The 20745-nt window shown below is 50.2% G+C and overlaps 1 protein-coding gene across 2 annotated transcripts; it reads left to right on the top strand.

Moving 5' to 3' along the window:
* The first annotated feature begins 4515 nt into the window (after window positions 1-4515).
* On the top strand, window positions 4516-20592 carry LOC133273357 (GDNF-inducible zinc finger protein 1-like). 2 transcript variants are annotated; one of them, XM_061461711.1, is made up of 7 exons: window positions 4516-4947; window positions 12454-13794; window positions 15410-16321; window positions 18079-18173; window positions 18354-18521; window positions 19271-19428; window positions 20347-20592. In XM_061461711.1, the coding sequence occupies exons 2-7, from the start codon at window positions 12455-12457 to the stop codon at window positions 20590-20592; spliced, it is 2919 nt and encodes a 972-aa protein (XP_061317695.1). In that variant the 5' UTR covers window positions 4516-4947; window position 12454. The 2 variants fall into 2 exon arrangements, with proteins under 2 accessions (XP_061317695.1, XP_061317696.1); XM_061461712.1 differs by having other exon boundaries at window positions 4517-4947; window positions 12454-13764.
* Window positions 20593-20745: the final 153 nt, after the last annotated feature.

Here is a 20745-nt window from a genome sequence, read left to right as displayed (position 1 = left end):
CTCATCCTCAGGGAAGGGTTTGGGGCCTCAGAAATGTACCCCAGCTTTGCTCATCTGCAGCACAACCAGGAAGAGCCAGATTGCCCATGTCCTGATGCCAACCAGGTGATGGGGAGCTCCAGAGATCCCCTCTCTGGATGGGATTTTAAATCAGCCTGGGATATGGGGACTACACTTCCATTCCCTGCCTTGCTGCACATCTTGGCTGATCTTAGGCAAGCCCCTGCAGATTTGATAGTTCAGTGCCCTGAGAGCAGAACCTGTATCCAGAGTGGAGTAACCCAGCTGGCAGAGCTGCTTCCCAGCTTCTCCCCTTTTCCTGGTCTTAGTCACCCTGACCAAAGCTCGAGGTGTTCCTTCACTCCCAGGCAAGATAAAATCTGGGCTCCCACCTGTGATTCTTTCCCGGACTTTGCTGCGGTTTGGTTTAAAAGGGTGAAGCAGGTTGTTGCATCCTGGCTTATTACAACAGCCCAGCGTCTGGAGCTCTTCCTCCATGCACGGGCACCTGAGTTCAGCATCTTCCTCAGCCTGAAAGGACTCAGACACCTCCTGTTGAAACTGTGCAGAAAAGAATCAATGATTCAGAGGGAACAAATAAGACACCCTCCCTTTCCTGGTCACATCCAGCAGTCTGGATGCTCACTGGGGATGAGGGAGACAGGGCTCAATCCTCTGCTCTAGGAAGCCACAGGGTAACACAGTTCTTGCACATGGGTTGGAGCAATCCCCAGCACAAACACAGGCTGATGGAGAATGGATGGAGCAGTCCTGAGGAGGAGGACTTGGGGTGTTGGGTGAGGAGAAGCTCCCCATGACCCTGCTTCAGTGAGCACTTGAGCCCAGACACCCCCCCCCCCACCCCGTGTGCTGGGCTGCACCCCCAGAGCGTGAGCAGCAGCTCAGGGAGGGGATCCTGCCCCTCTGCTGTGCTCTGGGGAGACCCCCCCTGCAGCCCTGATCCAGCTCTGGGGCAGCAGCACAAGAGGGATGTGGAGCTGTTGGAGGGAGGCCAGAGGAGGCCATGGAGATGCTGCGAGGGCTGGAGCAGCTCTGCTCTGGAGCCAGGCTGAGAGAGCTGGGCTGGGGCAGCCTGGAGAAGAGAAGGCTCCTGAAGGGGAGACCTGAGAGCAGCTCCAGTGCCTGAAGGGGCTGCAGGAAAGCTGGAGAGGGGCTTGGGACAAGGGATGGAGGGACAGGCCAAGGGGAATGGCTTGAACCTGCCCGAGGGGAGACTGAGCTGAGCTCTTAGGCAGAAGCTCTTCCCTGTGAGGGTGCTGAGGCGCTGGCACAGGGTGCCCAGAGAAGCTGTGGCTGCCCCATCCCTGGCAGTGTTCAAGGCCAGGTTGGACACAGGGGCTTGGAGCAAGCTGCTCTAGTGGAAGGGGTCCCTGCCCGTGGCAGGGGTTGGAGCTGGAGGAGCTTTAAGGTTCCTTCAACCCAAACCACTTTGGGATTCTACGATTCACCCCTGAAGTGCACCTGAGCACCCCCAGGGCATTGGCAGGGTCACGTCCGTCTCCTCCTGCCTCAGAAGTGACACAGTGGCAGAGGGCAGAGAGAAACCCAGCCTGGAGCCACGCAGCCGCGGTGCCGAAGGAGCGCTGGGAGAATCCCTCCTGGGCAGCTCTGCAAAGATTGACACAGCAACACAACCCATCGCCACGGGCTGCCAGCTCCCGCAGCAAGTCACTCAATCCTTATGAAAGCCAGACTAAATTGGACAGGAGCCTGCACTTCATCTTCCCTCCCAACTCCTCTGGGTGAGAACTGTTGAGCAGACCAGGTTTCCGGTAAAGTAAAAGCAAACACCATTCCCTCGTGCTAAGATACAGGAATATTATCCTGACATTTTAGCATGGATCACTCATATTGCGCCTCGCTCGCTCCACTCCTCGAGCTGTGTCTTGACAATAGAAACATTCCCCGAATACAAACAAAATAATCAGGGTTGAAAACCAAATTCATGGTGGAATCACGGCATGCCTCAGCAGGAGCCATCTGTCAGGCTGGATCTGCCTCTCAGCCCAGCCCAGCCTGAGCAAGCTGCCTTGGCACTGCATATTTTTAGGCTAAGTATTTTTATTCTCTCTCCTATGGTAGTCTTTGTTTCGCCATAAATGGGGGAACACTTCTGAATATCTACTAGTTTGAATATCTAACAGTTCAAATACTTGATACTTTGAGTGTCTACTAGTTCAGATAGCTAATAGTTTGACTATCCAATAGTTTGAATATCTAATAGTTCTAATATCTAACTGTTCAAATATCTACCACTTTGAATATCTACTAGTTTGAATATCTATTAATTTGAGCATCTAACAGTTTGAATATCCAATAGTTTGACTAATACTTGAATATCTAAAAGCTTCAATAATAGTTTGAATACTTAATAGTTCAAGTAGATAATAGTTTGACTATCCAACAGTTCTAATATCTAACCATTCAAATATTTACCACTTTGAATATCTATTAATTTGAGCACCTAACAGTTTGAATATCCAATAGTTTGACTAATACTTGTATATCTAATAGCTTGAATACCTAATAGTTCAAATAGATGATAGTTTGAATATCCAATAGTTCTAATATGTAACTGTTCAAATACCTACCAGTTTGAATATCCAATAGTTTGACTAATATTTGAATATCTAATAGCTTGAATAATAGTTTGAATACCTAATAGTTCAAATAGATAATATTTTGACTGTCCAATAGTTCTACTATCTAACTGTTCAAATATGTACTGGTCTGAATATCTAATAGTTTGAATATCCAGTAATTTAAGTATCTAACAGTTTGGCCATCCAATAGTTTGACTCATATTTGAATATCTAAATTTGCATATCTAATAGTTTGCATATATAACAGTTTGAATACCTAATAATTTTAATATCTAACAGTTTGAATAGCTAATATTTGACTATCCAATAGTTACAATATCTAATAGTTTGGGTATCTAGCAGTTCTAATATCCAATAGCTCTCTTATCAGGCCAGGAGCCTGATAAGTACAGGATCTCAGTACAGATTTGGGTGCCCAGTATAGAAAGGCAAGCAGCAGAGGAGCTGGCAGTGCTACCCGCCTCTTCCTGGTGGTATTTTTAATGGAGGAATTTATCATACATTTCCTCAAGGAATCACAACCATCACCCACCAGCTTGTTACAAGCTGTTAAAATGTGAAGATTAAAACCCGTACTTCAGTTAAAAACCACATCCAAGGAGGAATTTACCTGTCATATGGCTCAGAAACGCGTGCCTCAGTCCCAGCCTGCGGCTGTTTGAAACCATTTCGTGCGCTGCATGACAGCAGGCTGGGGTCACCGTTGGGAAGCAGCAGCTCATCCCGCAGGAACAGCAGGCTGGGAGGTGGGAGACCCTGTCTGTGCTTCTCCTGAGCCCGGATTTACCCCAGCAAAGCCCAGGCCCTTCAGTCCGCTCCTGCAAACCCATCTCTTCACCCTGGCAGTAATGTGCTGGTGTTGATGGAGGAGCTGGAGCTGCCAGTGATACACGGATAGACTCCACAACTCGTTCAAGTTGTAAAGCAGGTATGCTTTTATTCAGCGCTGAGGCACATGGGGGATCCCTCCTCCAAAGGCATGCGCGCCTTTCCTTTGCCACTCAGTTCATTTACATTACATATAATGATTACCTAAAGGTGAGACTGCTTCACACCTAATACATATGCAAAACCTATTCCCGTCTAGGATTATAATTAGTTTTCTGGCATTCGTCCCATTGGTGCGCCTGCGCAGTGCCTCCCGGTGGTGGTCGTTAGGGGGTCGTGAGGATGAAGTTCCTCTTCATCACCGCGAGTAACCTCTTGCTTTCAGGCAGACTCAATGGGGTTTTGGCTCCTGTCCAAACCTCAGGTTCGGTACAAGCCGGTTTTATGTATCTTGAAGCAGCAACTTGTCGAGTTTGTAAATGTTGTTACTCTGGCTATCTTTTGTTCCTTTTCTTTCGGATCCTATTTAAACAAGAATGTCTTAAATGTTAAATTATGACTCTTACCTACTACAGTTCTGCCTGGCAGCTGTGACTCCTACAATTCTGCTTCACCATTCCAGCAACTTTGACTCCTACGGTTCTGCTTCACCAAGCACCAAGCACGACGACTGCTTACGGAGGCAGGCACAACGTTAACCCTTCATTCCCTGGCATCAGGCCCCTTCAAACCCATCTCTTCACCCTGGCAATAACACGCTGGTGGCGATGGAGGAGCTGCCAGAGCCAGAGGGGCTGTAAGATAAAGAGATGTATTAAACTCACCTGAGGAACAAACCCATTATAGACAGCCATTGGCACAGTTTAACGTGATTTAACACCCAACCACCGCGCTTTGCAGCTATGAAAACAAACAGATTTTATTTGGTTGGATTTTTATTCTTTGCTCAGGTTTGTAGAAACAAGGTATGAAAATGCATGGATTTCTTTCAAAAGACGACTCCTAATACGGATGGAGCACTGGAAAACCCAAGTCTGTGCCCCCAGGAACTGTTATTTACTGAGTCCAAACTGCACATGCAGGGGTGATGCTGAACCACACCTGAGAACTGAACCCTGGCAACAGCTCCAAGGGGTTTTAGGTCTGGGGCCCTGACCTTGATGTGCTGTGAAACCGGAGCAAAACTGGAACAAAAAGCAAGGAAACCTGAAGGGTTTTGGAGGAATTCCGGAGCCGTTGCCCAGCATCGCCTCACGGATGGCGGCACCACCACTTCTCCCCCCCCGCGCCCAAGATGGCCGCCTCCTCCTGCCCCGCCGCTTCCCTCACTCAAGATGGCCGCAGCAGGCCGGCGGCCCATGAGGTGAGGCCGTGGCGGCCATGTTGCTTTGGGGCAGCAGGGCCCGCACCATTCCGCGGCGGGGCGGGGGGGGTTACCCGTGGTTACCGGGGAGGAGCGCGGCTGAGGCGGGAGCGGGCAGCCCCGCCTGGCAGGGTAAGGCCGGGAGTGAGGGGATGGCGGGGCCGGGCAGCGGGGAGGCAGCCCCGGGAGGGCGGGGAGGGGGCCGGGGGCTGGTACCGGTACCGCCGTTGGGCCCGGCGGAAGGGGGACCACCGCGGTGCGGGAGCAGGGCGGGCCTCGGCGCCTCAGGAGCTGGTGTGCGGGGTAAGGGTTCAGCGGCCCGACCGCGGCTGCTCCGAGCTCCGGTGTTTGGTGTCTGATTGCAGCCTGGAGAAGAGAAGGCTCCTGAAGGGGAGACCTGAGAGCAGCTCCAGTGCCTGAAGGGGCTGCAGGAAAGCTGGAGAGGGGCTTGGGACAAGGGATGGAGGGACAGGCCAAGGGGAATGGCTTTAACCTGCCCGAGGGGAGACTGAGCTGAGCTCTGAGGCAGAAGCTCTTCCCTGTGAGGGTGCTGAGGCGCTGGCACAGGGTGCCCAGAGAAGCTGTGGCTGCCCCATCCCTGGCAGTGTTCAAGGCCAGGTTGGACACAGGGGCTTGGAGCAAGCTGCTCTAGTGGAAGGGGTCCCTACCCGTGGCAGGGGTCGGAGCTGGAGGAGCTTTAAGGTCCCTTCCAACCCAAACCATTCTGTGACTTGTGATTTCCTGCAAAGGCCCAGGGTGACCCGTGCACATAAACGTGTTGTCTGCACAAAGGAAGCAGCAAAACCAGGAGATCATCACACCTGTATTGTGCTGGTGGTGTAAAGAGTAACATGCTGTGGTATCTTTCTGCTGGGATTGTATTAGTGCTGTCCCACCTGGGAAGTGTGGTTAGCCTCGATTAGCTCACATGAGTAGTTATAGTCGTGTCTCAAAGGCACCATACTGGTTTTAGAAAGGCAGAAACCAAAGTTCTCTGTTTAGAAACAAACAGTAACCATTCAGCCCTAAATGGCTCCTGCAGGAGTTTGCCCAGTGATGTGCAGGAGGGTTGGGATGCAATTCCTCGGTTTATCCAGCACGAACAAACAGGCCAGAAGGTGCAGCAGGAGAGGTGCTGCTGTTAGTTCCCTCAGCGTGCTGACGTACCAAACTGGGGGTCTGCCTCATGTGGGGACTTAGGTGAATAGGCTTAATCTTAGAATCATAGAATCCTAGAACAGTTAGGTTTGGAAAGGACCTTAAGATCATCCAGTTCCAGCCCCAGCCATGGGCAGGGACACCTCACACTAAACTGTCACCCAAAGCTCTGTCCAACCTGGTCTTGAACACTGCCAGGGATGGAGCATTCACAACCTCCCTGGGCAACCCATTCCAGTGCCTCACCACCCTCACAGGAAAGAATTTCCTCCTTAGATCCAATCTAAACTTCCTCTGTTTCAGTTTTAACCCGTTACCCCTTGTCCTGTCACTACAGTCCCTCATGAAGAGTCCCTCCACAGCATCCCTCTAGGCCCCCTTCACATACTGGAAGCTGCTCTGAGGTCTCCATGCAGCTTCTCTTCTCCAGGCTGAACAGACCCAACTTTCTCAGCCTGTCTCCATACAGGAGGTGCTGCAGTCCCTGAGCATCCTCGTGGCCTCCTCTGGACTTGTTCCAACAGTTCCATGTCCTTTTTATGTTGAGGACACCAGAACTGCACACAATGCTCCAGGTGAGGTCTCACCAGAGCAGAGCAGAGGGGCAGGACCACCTCCATGACCTGCTGGTCACGCTCCTTTTGATGCAGCCCAGGATACGGTTGCTTTCTGGGCTGCAAGCGCACACTGAAGCCGGCTCATGTTCATTTTCTCATCAACCAACACCCCCAAGTCCTTCTCCTTGGGCTGCTCTCAATCTCTTCTCTGCCCAACCTGTAGCTGTGCCTGGGATTGCTCCGACCCAGGTACATTTTCCAATGTACCTGGAAAACCTCCAGGAAGATGTTTCCCAGGTAATCATTTTCCCAATAATTAGTACAGTTGAGTAACTTATGTTGTCATAATACTCTTTTTCACCTATATTAGCTTCTTATCTTCCTGCTCCCAGTGTGTTTTTATCATCACAACCCGTCTTTAAGACAGGCAAACATTTCCTGACTGTACAGGAAAAGAAACAAAGCACAAATGGAGAGCATAGAACAGGAAAGGCTCATTTAGATTGGATCTAAGGAGGAAGTTCTTTCCTGTGAGGGTGGTGAGGCACTGGAATGGGTTGCCCGGGGAGGTTGTGAATGCTCCATCCCTGGCAGTGTTCAAGGCCAGGTTGGACAGAGCCTTGGGTGCCATGGTTTAGTGTGAGGTGTCCCTGCCCATGGCAGGGGGTTGGAACTGGATGATCTTAAGGTCCTTTCCAACCCTAACTATTCTATGATTCTGCGATTTGAGGACTGAGGGGAGGTCTTGCCATGAGTCATATTGCCCTTTGCTTAGGGCAGCTTGTGTGCTCGTGGATGTTTGTGTGATCTTGAGTATCCCCTCTTGAGGGGTTTGTTGTATTGGTCAGGATTTGGGTGTTGGGCTGCTGTTACTCTCTACCCATGTTAGTCTTGTTTTGCCAAGCTACTTTTGCCCGGCTGTTGCCAGCTATGGAGGAGCAGTTACATGTCCTTACACTGTAGCAGCACTTCAGAGGGATATTTGGGCAGTTCCTGCAGAGGATAAAGATGATCAGGTAAAAGCATATCAGGGCTCTTGGGTTTGGGTTTGGGTTTTTTTCCTAACACCATTGATACTTTGGGGGTTCTCATTTTGATTGCAGGATCAGGGCCCTTTGTTGTACACATGCATGCAGCTATTGAGAGTTTAAAGGAACCCTTACTGGGAAAATAAGTAAGATTTTCCTCCTCACTTCCCTGAAACTGAAGATCCAATTCAGAGGGCTTGGAGGAAACCAAGCAACCGGGGCTTGTGTACACGCTGCAAAAGCAGGGTGTGTTTGTGTGCAGTAACAGGAGAAGTGTGCAGTGTGATTGATTGATTGATTGGGATTTTCCTCCGTGATATTTGGGGGTATAAATCATTGTACCTTCAAAGGGCTCTCCAGTATCACACCAGGTGAGGCTCTGGCCCATAGAAACTGCACAGTAGATGTGAACAGTGAACATCCAAGGAGCAAGGATGGCTTAGAAACATGCACAATAAATAGAATCTTCAGAAATATTTACTTTGTAACTATTGGATTTAAATATTTAGAATGTTTTATTTATTTATAGAACCCCAGCCTGGTTCGGGTCGGAAGGGACCTTAAAGCTCCTCCAGCTCCAAGCCCTGCCACGGGCAGGGGCCCCTTCCACTGGAGCAGCTTGCTCCAAGCCCCTGTGTCCAGCCTAGCCTTGAACACTGCCAGGGATGGGGCAGCCACAGCTTCTCTGGGCAGCAAAACCTGACCTTTTAACCTAAACATTCAGGAATAATTACTTTTTCATTTAAATACCTAGAAATATTTCCTCCTTTATTTAATCTAAATATGTGGGAATATTTACTCTTATTTAATCCAAGTACTTAGGAATATTTACTTTTTAATACAAATATTTAGGTATTTGCTTTATTTAAATCTTGAGAGTTACTCACTTTTTTACCTATTTAATCGGAATATTTAGAAACATTTACCACACGTCTTCATTTGCTGTGTTAAATCATCCTAAACTGGGGAGCTGCTGTTGCCCGTGTCATTGCATCATTAACAAAACGAAAAGCACTACTGCACAGAGCAAATGGAAGTCTCTTTCTGGAGGCTGGAAACCCCTGTTAGGCTTTGGTTTTAAAGCAGTTGTACTTACAAAGTGGCTGCCCACAAAGTGTTCAAGTGGCAGTGTTCAAGGCCAGGTTGGACACAGGGGCTTGGAGCAAGCTGCTCCAGTGGAAGGGGTCCCTGGCCAAGGCAGGGGTTGGAACTGGATGAGTTTTAAAGTCCTTTCCAATGCAAACCAGGCTGGGATTCTATGATTCTATTCCAGTGTCTTTATCAAGAGCTGTAACTGAATTGAAATACACTTTGGCTTTTGCAGTAGGGTTTTTTGAGGGTTAATGATGTTTTCTGTAAATGTTGGATACATGCAAATTCTTTAAAGTATTTATTCCCTTTTTCCAGGCAAATGGAAAGTATTTATTCCCTTTTTCCAGACCATGCAGTATGTGGAAAAAAACGTTTTCATTTGATGCCTCCCATTGAAGCAGCTTCAGGGTGCAGCAGGATGGGTGTCTCTGGTGCTGTTAACCTCCAAGCAGCTCCCTTTTGCTTCCTAAGCAGTAGTGACCTGCAGGGAGCAGCGGGATCTCCCTCCCAGTGCTCTGTGAGACCTGCTGTTTCCTGAAAGCAGCTCCGAGGGGGTTCCTGAGGGTGGGAGAGAACAGCGGAGGGGTTGTGGAGCAGCTCAGTGCTCTTCTCCTGCTGCACTGCACCTTCATGGACGCCCTACAGCACCACTGGGAGCTTGTCCTGCAGGGGTAAGGGGGGTTTGAAGTGGAGCAGGAGGGACAGGTGCTGATCATCCTGGGGTTTGGGCTGGCCAGAACATGGCAAGGTGGGAGATGAGTGCAGCTCTGGGAATACTTGGTGTACAGATGGAGTTTGGGCTGAGAGCCAGGATTACGGACACAGGGGTGTCAGTGGAAGCACAGAATTAAACCTTACGCTGTTGATGATGTTAGTGTTATTTTTCCTGTCAGTTACTGGTGGTTATTTCAAGCCAACATCAACCTTTAATTAGAACAAAATATGTCCTTTAATTCAATAACTGGATGATTTACTGTGACATTTGTCACCCGCATTCCCATTGCTGCAGATGGGAATTCCTCAGGGATCTTCTCTTGTCATTAGGTGTTAATGAAGTGCAAAGAGTAAGGACTGAAATAGCTTTCCTGTTTCACTGGGCTGCCTCCTTACTCCCAGGGGGAAAGCCAAACACTTGGAAGTCTATTAGCTGGGCTTTCTGGGGGGGGAATAATAATCTTACACAGTGTTTGACTCAACCTCATGAAACTGTAAAACATGGGAAAACAAACTGTATTCCGCTAAAGCTCAGTTTCCTCTCCAAATGGGAACAAGCAGCACAGTCTCATTGCTCCTGAAGAAAAAGAACCAGTGAGACTTGATTGATTTGTGGCATTTTTCATTGGCAAGACATTGCAGTCTGATTTAATCTAGAACCAGCTGAACTAAAGAGGTGATGTTGGAACCTACTGCTCCCTTTGGCTTAGTATCAGATACTCACTTCAGCAGAGCTCACAGGGGAGTGTGTATCAGGTATTTATCACAGATGGGGATCTTAAAGAGGAGCAGGAGGAAATTAGCACGTGCTGTGCTCATTGATTTCTTTAAGCACTGCTAGTGGGTGAGCAGCTCAGCCCAGGGTCAGGCCTGCACAGGGATGAGGAAGGATATCCTGTTGGAAGCCATTAAGCAGGACAAGCTGGGGACAGATAAGTGGAAGCTGTTGTGAATTTGTGGGATGGATATAGGTGTTAAACTCCAGATCTGTGCTTCTTCCTGCTGCCTGCAAGCATGCTGTAGGAGCTGATGGGGTTACGTCTCTGTGTAAGGTGGTGGTTGTTGGTAAGGAGTAGCCAGATACTGAGCTGGGAGCTATACAGGCCAGAACTGGTAAGGCAGAGACCATGGGTTACTGTGTGGTTGTAGGGATCTGGCTGTGCTGTTTTGCACATCCCCTCCTCAGTTTCTAGCTTCTGTGGGATGTTTCAAACCTGTTTTGTGTTTACTTTTCCCAGCTGTTAGTCCTGTAGTAATACTTTGGTTTTCCTTGAGTAAACACCTCTGACTTCTGTGGCAGTGAGGAGTGCAGAGTACAGAGCAAGGAGGTTCTACACCTTGCAAGGGGGGAAGCCTGATAGCCCACACAGGCCTGTTGGTTGGTGTGGCACCTCTCACAGGAGTGCATCGGGTGCACAGGATCAACCCCCAAATTAAGTACAAATACTGGGGGTTCTGCATCACTCAAACTTGCATATTTTTTATGCAGTAAAATGTGTGTTTCCTGGGAGTGCAGCTCTGCTCACTCCAGTGGCACTTAATAGGGTCAGAGGAAAATCAGTTTAAGCCTTTAAATTCAGCTTTTAAACTATCCTTCGGGGTGTCACAAGCATTGAATGACTCCATTAGAAGATGATTATCCTCCTGGTGCTTGCTGCAATAGCTTGTAACAGGAAGAGGATTCTCAAAGCTGTCTCTTAGGCTTGCTATTGAAACCTCTTCACTCCAGGCTATGTATTGTATTCACTTCCTGGTACTTTATGTTGAAGATGCATTTGTCTTTTTAATCAGACAGTTTCTATCTGCCAGGAATGTATTTAATAGAATGTCAAACATAATTTAGATCAGAAGTGGAAGTAGAACTGGGTGTTGTTTTCTGCCAACCATTATTGCAGTGAGGGAAGCACAGCGAGCCAAGCTTAGACAGAGCCTTGAAGCAATAACAACCTGATTCCTCTGTTTGTCTTGGCCTGATGTTCTTCCCCGGGTTACAAAGCTGCTGTAAGCATGTGCTAGCAATAGGCATTTAAAAACTAGGTTAGATCAGGAGAAACAGCTTAGAGGATTGGAGCAGAGCATCTGAAGGCCTATGGCAAAGGTAAAGGAGACTTCATGTGCCAGCATTGCAGATGTCGTGTGCAGGTTGAGACAGGGGAGCCACTGAGTTCTCAGGTATTGGATTTACTGTCAGAATTGCTGGTGTGTGCCTCTGGAGCTGGTGGGGAAAGACATATGGTTCTTTCTGAAAGCGTCAGAAAACTTCTAACCCCTCTGTCGACTGAGAAGGAGCAGTTCTGGAATATTGTCCAAAGAAACCGCTATTACCTCCTCAAAAATAGCATAGCTATTTCTAGCTCTGGTTTGTCCCTGGGCATTATTTAAGTGGCCAAATGCAATAGAAGTTTGCCAACTGGCGTTATTAACCCCCAGGTCTGATTGTGAACGTGGGGAATTAGAGCAGAGACAGAATTGAACCCAATCCAAAGATTTCTTCCCCTGCTTTGGCCCGAGGGGCTGCCTGGCGCAGGAGTGGAGCCTGATGTGGCTGTGAAAACATGGCTCTGTTTCAACACCAGCCTGGAACCCATCACAAGGGAAGCAACTTGCTACGCTTCAGTTACCCTGCGCTGCAAGAAGGGTGGGGAAAGATCCTTGTTTCCATTCTAAACTGTTGTGACTGCTACTGTTGAAAAGTGCCTGGTGAAGAATGGTTTAGTATTAAGCTGAGTCAATCACGTTGCTTGTATTTCATTACTGGGCTACAGAATATTCCCTCTGAAGGGTTATCCTGGAGTGCAGATCTCAGTCTGTGCCTGTAATAATCCACGTGTGTTTGCTGATGATGGTTGCGTTGATAGAAGTAACCTTGAGGTCTTTACCATGTCTCCTAAGTGAGGAATTAGGACATGGAGCTCCACTGAGCTTTTCTGAAGTGCATGATCACAGAATCAGAGGGGTTTGGGTTGAAGGGACCTTAAAGCTCATCCAGCTCCAAGCCCCTGTCACAGACAGGGGCACGATGTTATTGTACGTCAGTGCTCATGAAAGAGGAGCCTGAGCATTCAAACCTTGTCTGTTCTTCCTGGCAGGATGGAGAAGAAGAAAATTCGAATGAAATCCAAAGTTGCTGCTCCCAACCTCCTGCGGGCTCTGCACTCCCTGTACCAGTTCGGTCACCTCTGTGATGTGACGGTTCACACACAGCACCTGGGAATTCAGGAGGAGTTCCTGGTGCACAAAGCTGTCCTGGCAGCTTCCAGCAACTATTTCAAGGGGCTTTTCCTGCACGATGAGATGCTGGACACCAAGAACTGCACGGTGACTCTGCAGGACATTTACACGGAGGAGTTCACCTCCTTCCTGGAGTTCATTTACACTGCAGAAGTGGAGATTGAGGCAGAAAAGCTGCACCGGATGAAAGAAATAGCCGAAAGACTCGAATGCAAGGATTTGCTTGACATTTGTGAGGAGGTGAAGGCAGAGGGCAGGAAGGGCTTGGATCTGAGCCTGCACCTTAAAGGTCAGCTGTGCACAGAGAGTGGGGGGCCGCAGTGGCCGCGCATCCAGCTGGAGGAGAGCCACAAGCTGAGTAACTCTTCCCAAGTCGTGGCAATACCTGTGCAGAGGAAACTGTGGGATAGGCAGAAGCATAAAAAGCTGCTGGCTGGGTATGAACTCATTGAAGGGCAACCAGCGAGCCTGGAGCAAGCGGACATGGCTTTTCCAGGCCCAAAACCCAGGGTGGCAAAGCTACCAAGGTGTAACCAGGCAGGACCCAGAAGCAGACTCAGCGTGGATGTCGTTAGTCTGCAAAACAAGAGCAGTCGTTCCCTCCTGAGCCAGGCTGAGTCAGAGGAAGCCTGTGTCGTCATGAAGAACACTCTGTCTGAGCAGTGGGAGGAGGAGAACAGTTTCATTTCCAAATTTGCCACTAAAGCAGGGCGGAGGAAACCCCTGCGGCGTGTGGCGAAGGCACTGCCGCAGATGGCGTGTGAGCAGTGCAACGAGTCGCTCCGTGTCACCGAGCAGCGCCAGTCACACGTGGCCCTCAGACACAACCCAAACCCAGCCATCAAGTACAGCTGCAGTAGGTGTAAGCAGCTCTTCCCCACTCCCCAGAGCCTCCAGCAGCACCACATCACTATTCATGGCTGCGAGCAGGGCTTCTCCTGCGTCTTCTGTGACAAGAGGTTTAAGCGCCAGAAGGCCACAAGCGACCACGTGCACAGGGTGCCCAGGCAGCAGCAGCATGCCCAGGCCTGCCCGTGCTGTGACAAGGTTGTCAGCTCCAAGTGTGCCCTGAGAGTCCACATGCGAACACACACCGGGAAGAAGCCCTACAAGTGTGAGCGCTGCCCTGCCAGCTTTGCTCACAGGTCTGCTTACAGTGCTCATGTAAGGTACAGCATTCCCTGCGTGTGTGTGTGTGTGTGTGCAGGTAGGAATGGGTGTTTTCCCCCTGAGCAACAGGGTAACAGCGTACCCAAAGTCCTCCCTGGTTTAGTTCCAGACTTCCTTGGATCTGATCAGAAGTGTGTTGAAATTGGGACAGATTTTTTCCCATTGACCTCATCCAGGACTCAGTCTGGGGTACTGAATTGAGGTCCCCCAGACTGGGAATTTAGGGGAATGTTTCCTGTTGAATCAAAGGGGACTTGTGCAATCAGAACTTGGGGGTGATTGTGGACACTTCAGATGTGGGTTTTTAAACGGGAGCCTGAAAAGAATGATCATCTGTTTAAAATGCACAAGAAAAATCCCCATTTCACAGAATCATGGAATGGTTTGGGTTGAAGGGGCCTTAAAGCTCCTCCAGCTCCAAGCCCTGCGACAGGCAGGGACCCCTTCCACTAGAGCAGCTTGCTCCAAGCCCCTGTGTCCAACCTGGCCTTGAACACTGCCAGGGATGGGGCAGCCACAGCTTCTCTGGGCACCCTGTGCCAGCGCCTCAGCACCCTCACAGGGAAGAGCTTCTGCCTAAGAGCTCAGCTCAGTCTCCCCTCGGGCAGGTTCAAGCCATTCCCCTTGGCCTGTCCCTCCATCCCTTGTCCCAAGCCCCTCTCCAGCTTTCCTGCAGCCCCTTCAGGCACTGGAGCTGCTCTCAGGTCTCCCCTTCAGGAGTCTTCTCTTCTCCAGGCTGCCCCAGCCCAGCTCTCTCAGCCTGGCTCCAGAGCAGAGGTGTGTTTATTTCATAAATGTCAGGGCACTGTGGTGCTTTTTAGTGCAGTTTTCGTGGGCCCCACGCCCTTTGTGCCATTTTGCTGGGTGGTCTGAGCTTCCAGACAGGCTTATTGAGCACTGCCTGACTGAAAACAAGATGTTGGAATTGCACAGTAGTTTCCACCATTGCAGAAAGCCACTGTACATGTCAAAGAGCTCCATACCCCATAGCCTGCCTGTGGGGGACCGGAGGTAGCTGGAGCTCAGCTTCCCTTTGAAATATGTCAAAGTCAGTCCAGTAGCAGGGAAAACATTCCAGATGGGTTGTGAGTGCAGTGATACAGCTTCTTCTGCTCACTGAGTAGCAATAAGCAAACTGTTTGGCTTACAAGGGATTCTGTTTTGTTCCTTCACAGTGGTGTTAAAGCAACTTAAACAGGGAAGTTCAGGTTGGATATAAGGCAGAAGCTCTTCCCTGTGAGGGTGCTGAGGCGGGTACCCAGAGGTACCCAGGGTACCCAGAGAAGCTGTGGCTGCCCCATCCCTGGCAGTGTTCAAGCCCAGGTTCAACAGGGCTTGGACAGCATGGTCTAGTATGAGGTATCCTTGCCCATGGCAGCGGGTTGGAACTGGGTGATCTTAAGGTTCTTTCGAACCCAAACCAGTCCGGGGTTCTATGAACTGAGATATTTTAATTCTCTTTGATTCCCTGCTCCAACTCTGCCCAAAGTTTCCCTATTTGTTTGGCTCTCCACACGTGCTGTAATATCTCAAATGGTTTGAAGAACAATGAAAAGGAAACGACTCTTCCTCCAAGGCAAACATGTCTGAGCTGAAACAATGAAACTCACTGAAGTTGTGCTCTGTGGTTTGTTTGTCTTGCAGGAAAACCCACGAGGCTGGGCAGCAGAGGCAGCTTGTGCCTGTCTATTGGATGGTGGTGCCACCTGAGCATCAGCCAGACCCTGCGAGCTGTGACAGAGGTCCTGACAGAGAGACGTGGGCTGGGACGTCAGAGCGTGAGTGGCTGAGGCATGAAGAGACCACGAGTTGTGAGGAAGAACCTGGGGGTTCATCTGCTGCTGGAGCAGACTGTAGCAGTGAGCAAGAGCAGAAGCAGAAGCGTGAGGAAGGTGAAGCAAGGTGTGAAGACGTGGGTGAAGATGAAGGCGAAATGAGTGTGAAGGGCGAAGAGGTGGCAGATGATGATGCGGGGTACTCAAAAGCTGATGATAGCAGAGACAACGAGGTCTGTGCTGAGGAGGACGCTGAGGAGGATGAATACCCCAATGAGAAGGATCGTGAGGAGCATGCATCAGATGAAGAGTTTAAGGTAAAGAAGGTAAATAAAAGCAGGATGCAGAAGAAATCCGCTTATGTGATCCGGTGTGAGAAGTGCAAGGAGCAGTTTGTATCCCGGAAGAAGTACGTGGATCACTGCAGAGATGTCCACCAGTGCCTGCCAGGTAAGGTGTACCAGTGTGACATCTGCAGCAAGTCCTTTGCCAGCTACAACAGCTGGAAGGAGCACCGGGCCTGCGTCCACACTGAGGAGAGGCAGTTTGCCTGCAGCCTCTGCAACGCGACTTTCAAAAGGAAGCGGGATGTGAGGACCCATTCCATGCGGAAGCACGAAGGCAGAGTCAAGCGCCCGCTCTGCTCTGTCTGTGGGAAGATCCTGAGCTCCAGGACAGCCCTTGTGTTCCACATGCGGACACACACGGGAGAAAAACCTTATGAATGTGGCATTTGTCACTCCAGATTCACTCAGCCGTCGCAGCTGAAGATCCACACCAGGTCAGCCTGCAGCACCCCTGCTCCTGTTCCTGCTTCCTGCATGCTTCATCTCTTCCTCCTCTGACGTCCCAGTTCCAACTCATTCTCGTCACATTTTGTCCTATAGGATCTGTGATTAATTCTCTTACATAAAGGCAGTGTCAGCATCTGGCCATTGCATCACTTTGGGCAGGGGTTTGGGAATGGATGCCCCGGGCAAACTGGTGAGCAAAAGGCAGTCATTGGAGTCAGCCTTCACAACGAGATGATGGCCTGCAGTGATTAGAAGTAACACAGAGTGAGTCAGGGACCTCAGGGATCCCAGTGCTGAGCTCTGCTCCCTCTGTGTGACACCAAGCAAGTCACTTAGTGTGGGATTTCACTTGTGGTGTGCAGTACAGAAGCTGGTCTTCCCATCTGGACTCCCTCTGTAGTCATTAGGCTGGATGAATTGCTCTCTGGTGGTGTTTCTGTTCACTGTGTCCTCTCCCAAGAGGGGGTGAATCATCCCATAGAACTCCCAAACATTTTCCAAGTGGGGAGCACAGTTTAGAAGAGGAGGTTAAATGTTGGAGGGCTCAGCTAGGGGAGGGAAATCCTGTTACTGGAGACTGGCCCCATGCAGTGGGATCTGCAGCTTGCTTCTGTCTCCTAAGGGGTTTAAAAAGTGGTGATTCAGGACCAGCAGGACATAGAATCATGGAATGGTTTGGGTTGAAGGGATCTTAAAGCTCCTCCAATTCCAATCCCCTGCCACGGGCAGGGACCCCTTCCACTAGAGCAGCTTGCTCCAAGCCCCTGTGTCCAACCTGCCCTTGAACACTGCCAGGGATGGGGCAGCCACAGCTTCTCTGGGCACCCTGTGCCAGCGCCTCAGCACCCTCACAGGGAAGAGCTTCTGCCTAAGAGCTCAGCTCAGTCTCCCCTCTGGCAGGTTCAAGCCATTCCCCTTGGCCTGTCCCTACAAGCCCTTGTCCAAAGCCCCTCTCCAGGTTTCTTGTAGGCATCTGAAATGTTTGGCTAATCTGTCAGCTGGAGCACAGCAGAGATGTGCCACATGTAAGACACAGTGTGACTGCAACAGAACAGTCACCCTTGAGGTTTGTGTTGGATAGCTGCTGTCTCAATTAGCAGCGTTTTGCCTGACAGCTCCAAATGAGATGTGATTTTGCACATCCTGCTGTTTGGCTTGGAATAAGGGGACTCAGCACAGTGTTAGACCAAAACGTAGGCTCAGACTTTCTGATTTGAGCTGGTTTAAAGTCAGGCATGCGGCATGTGTGCAGGAACACTGTTTGCCTGACTTTCCTTGGTGCCTTTTGCCTAAAAAATGGGAGTATCCTGCCAGTTAGAGTTTGCAGCCTGGAGGGCATGATGCTGCAGCATCACAGGAGCCAAGAACATGGCCCACAGTCTCGCAAGGGATCTGCGGCTGGCGTTGTGCTGGGGACAGTCTGGAAGTGCATTCAGTCTCTTGCACAGCAGCAGCTTGTCATCCCTGCTTCCTCCCTTCTGATGCCAATTCTGTGAGGTGTAACCTGTGGGAGAGGTGGGTTTGTAGTGCCTGAGTGAGGAAAGGGTGAAACTGAAGTGGGAGTTTTAGTGCTTTATTATAGCAACTCTCCTTGTTTTAAACATTCTGTCTCCTGAGTGAGCAGATTGTGCTTTTTTCCACTGCATTGAAAAAATGAAGTGTGCAGAATACAATTTCAGATAGAGTATTTTAAGAATACGTTACAAGAGCTAATTTGTTGTCCCTTGTGTCTCTCTTCGTGTAGGTCCCATACAGGGGAAAAGCCATATATCTGTGAGGACTGTGGGGCTTGCTTTGCTGACAAAGGGAAACTCACTGGCCACAAAAGGACCCACACAGGTAGGTGATAAATACATCTGTTCCTTCCATCTCTTTTCTCCCGTCACCTCCCTTTATGCCGCTGGAAATCACTGGTAGGGGTTTGAAGAAGGACCTAGGGATAGAAAGCCATTTAAAACCCAGCTCTGAAGCACTAACCTCAGCTGCAGGAATTCAGAATGTCTTTTCCTCGTGCCTCAGGAGAGCGCCTCTTCAAATGTGACGTGTGTGGAAAACATTTTGCCACCAACGAATACCTGAAGTGCCATAAAAGATGCCACCTGGGAGCCAAACCCTACAAGTGTGGGGTGTGTGGGAAGACATTTGGGCTGAGGGCCTCCCTGGCCCAGCACAGTAACGTCCATGCAGGTAATGAAGCAAATGGTTCAGGGATGGAAAAGTAAATGGCACTGGGAGCTTGGGTCTTCCCAGTTTGGATGGTGACATTTTATTCCACAACTGCTTTTATATCATACATGTATAATAAAATTAACCAGGACCTTCAAGCTCACCCCGTCTAACCATTCCCAACACTGTCAAGGCCACCACTAACCCATGACACTGAGGCCTCGTCTCCATGGGGTGTGAACCCTTGCAGGGACGGTGACTGCAGCCCTGCCCTGGGCAGCCTGTTCCAATGCCTGAGCACCCTCTGGGGCAGGAATTGTTCCTCAGCTCCATCTAAACCTGCCCTGGTGCAGCTTGAGGCCGTTTCCTCTTGTCCCATCCCTTGTTCCTTGGGAGCAGAGCCCAGCCCCTCCTGGCTCCATCCTCCTGTCAGGCACTTGTAGGGAGCCATCAGGTCCCCCCTGAGCCTTCTCTTCTCCACACTAAACCCCCCAGGTCCCTCAGCCCTTCCCCATCACACTTGTGCTTGTATGGATGATGCTTGTCAAGAGGCCTGGTTTGTGCTGAGGAAGGATGGAACAGGGAGCAGCTGGAATTCCTGCTGTTGCCCGTGTAAGATGGGGAGAGCTGTTCTCATGCTTTCCACTGATCACAGCCTCATTTCCATCCGCACCATTGAATCCGTATTGATCATTTAGAAGCTCTTCGTGCTTTTTATCCGTTGAAATCCGGAGGAGCTGCCTCCTAACGCCGCTCTTCCCTTGTTCCAGAGACGCGCCCCTATTTCTGCGAGCAGTGCGGGAAGGCGTTCACCCAGCAGGGCGCGCTGCGCCGCCACCAGCGCATTCACACCGGTGAGAAGCCCTACAAGTGCCGAGCCTGCGAGAGGACCTTCACGGACATGTCCACCCTGCGCAGACACGTCTCGGTACGCGGCCCTCGGCGCCTCTGTGGCGGGCAGGCTGCTGTCGTGATGCTTAACTACCGGGAGAAGGGTTTTGCCTTAAGGAGGGATCATAGAATCATGGAATGGTTTGGGTTGAAGGGGCCTTAAAGCTCCTCCAGCTCCAACCCCTGCCAGGGGCAATGACCCCTTCCACTAGAGCAGCTTGCTCCAAGCCCCTGTGTCCAACCTGGCCTTGAACACTGCCAGGGATGGGGCAGCCACAGCTTCTCTGGGCACCCTGTGCCAGCACCTCAGCACCCTCACAGGGAAGAGCTTCTGCCTTATCTCCAACCTGAACTTCCCCTGTTTCAGTTTGAACCCATCACCCCTTGTCCTATCACTACAGTCCCTGGTTTCATCACACTGGTGATGAAATTTGGGGTTGAGGAATTGATTGACCATCTTTTTAAAATATAGAGAGCTTTAAAAAAACAGCTTTTAAAGCTGCATTTCTGAATGTGCAGTTTTCCTCCGTGAGCAGCACAGCAGCTCCCACTGCTGGCTGTCAAACCACTCGTCTCCCAAGTACTTGTAATGTCTTCCTAAGGCGAATCCAGCCTAGAAAACCTCTGAGGAAGGATTCGTTCCTTAAAAGGGTGGAATCTTCCTGGTGGAATCACAGAGAAGCTGTGGCTGCCCCATCCCTGGCAGTGTTCAAAGCCAGGTTGGACACAGGGGCTTGGAGCAAGCTGCTCTAGTGGAAGGGGTCCCTGCCCGTGGCAGGGCTTGGAGCTGGAGGAGCTTTAAGATCCCTTCAACCCAAAACCATTCCATGATTCAGAGCTCAGCTTTTCATTCAAGCACAGTGTTAAACCCAGCACCATTCGATGATTTTGCACTGGATGAAATGTTTTGTTATTAAACTCACTGTCATTAATTGTTCCCCTTTTATTTCCCTAGGTTCATGACCGCAGTGCTCACTGGAGAAGCTTCTTGATAGATCTTACGACCAAAAAAGACCACAACTGGTCCAAAATAGAGCCGTTCTCGGGGGCCTTTGTGGGTGAGGCCTGCGCTCCGGAGGTCTGGTCAGTTGACCAAGATAAACTCTATAAACCAGAGAGCGCTGCTCTTCAGCAGAGGGACCCGGTGCCGCCGGGTGTTGGTGACACAGAGGACACCGCTCCCGCCCTTTCATGTTTATAACGGAATTTACCCTCTTTAGCACTAAATGACCTCAAAAGCTTGCTGCCGTGGCCGCATGGGCTCTGCAGCCCTGTGTGGGGGAGCTGGCAGAGGAGCGGGCCCTAATTCCCGTTAGAAGAGTTGGGTTTGGGTCTGTACGGAGTTATGGGTTTT

This window comes from Pezoporus flaviventris, unplaced genomic scaffold (assembly GCF_033815535.1).
Source record: "Pezoporus flaviventris isolate CSIRO_AGI_PZ_B2104156 unplaced genomic scaffold, CSIRO_AGI_Pfla_v1 ptg000031l, whole genome shotgun sequence".
In the NCBI taxonomy this organism is placed as follows: domain Eukaryota; kingdom Metazoa; phylum Chordata; class Aves; order Psittaciformes; family Psittacidae; genus Pezoporus; species Pezoporus flaviventris.
Note: the sequence above shows the minus strand (reverse complement) of the source record. Positions and strands in the feature narration are given on the sequence as shown.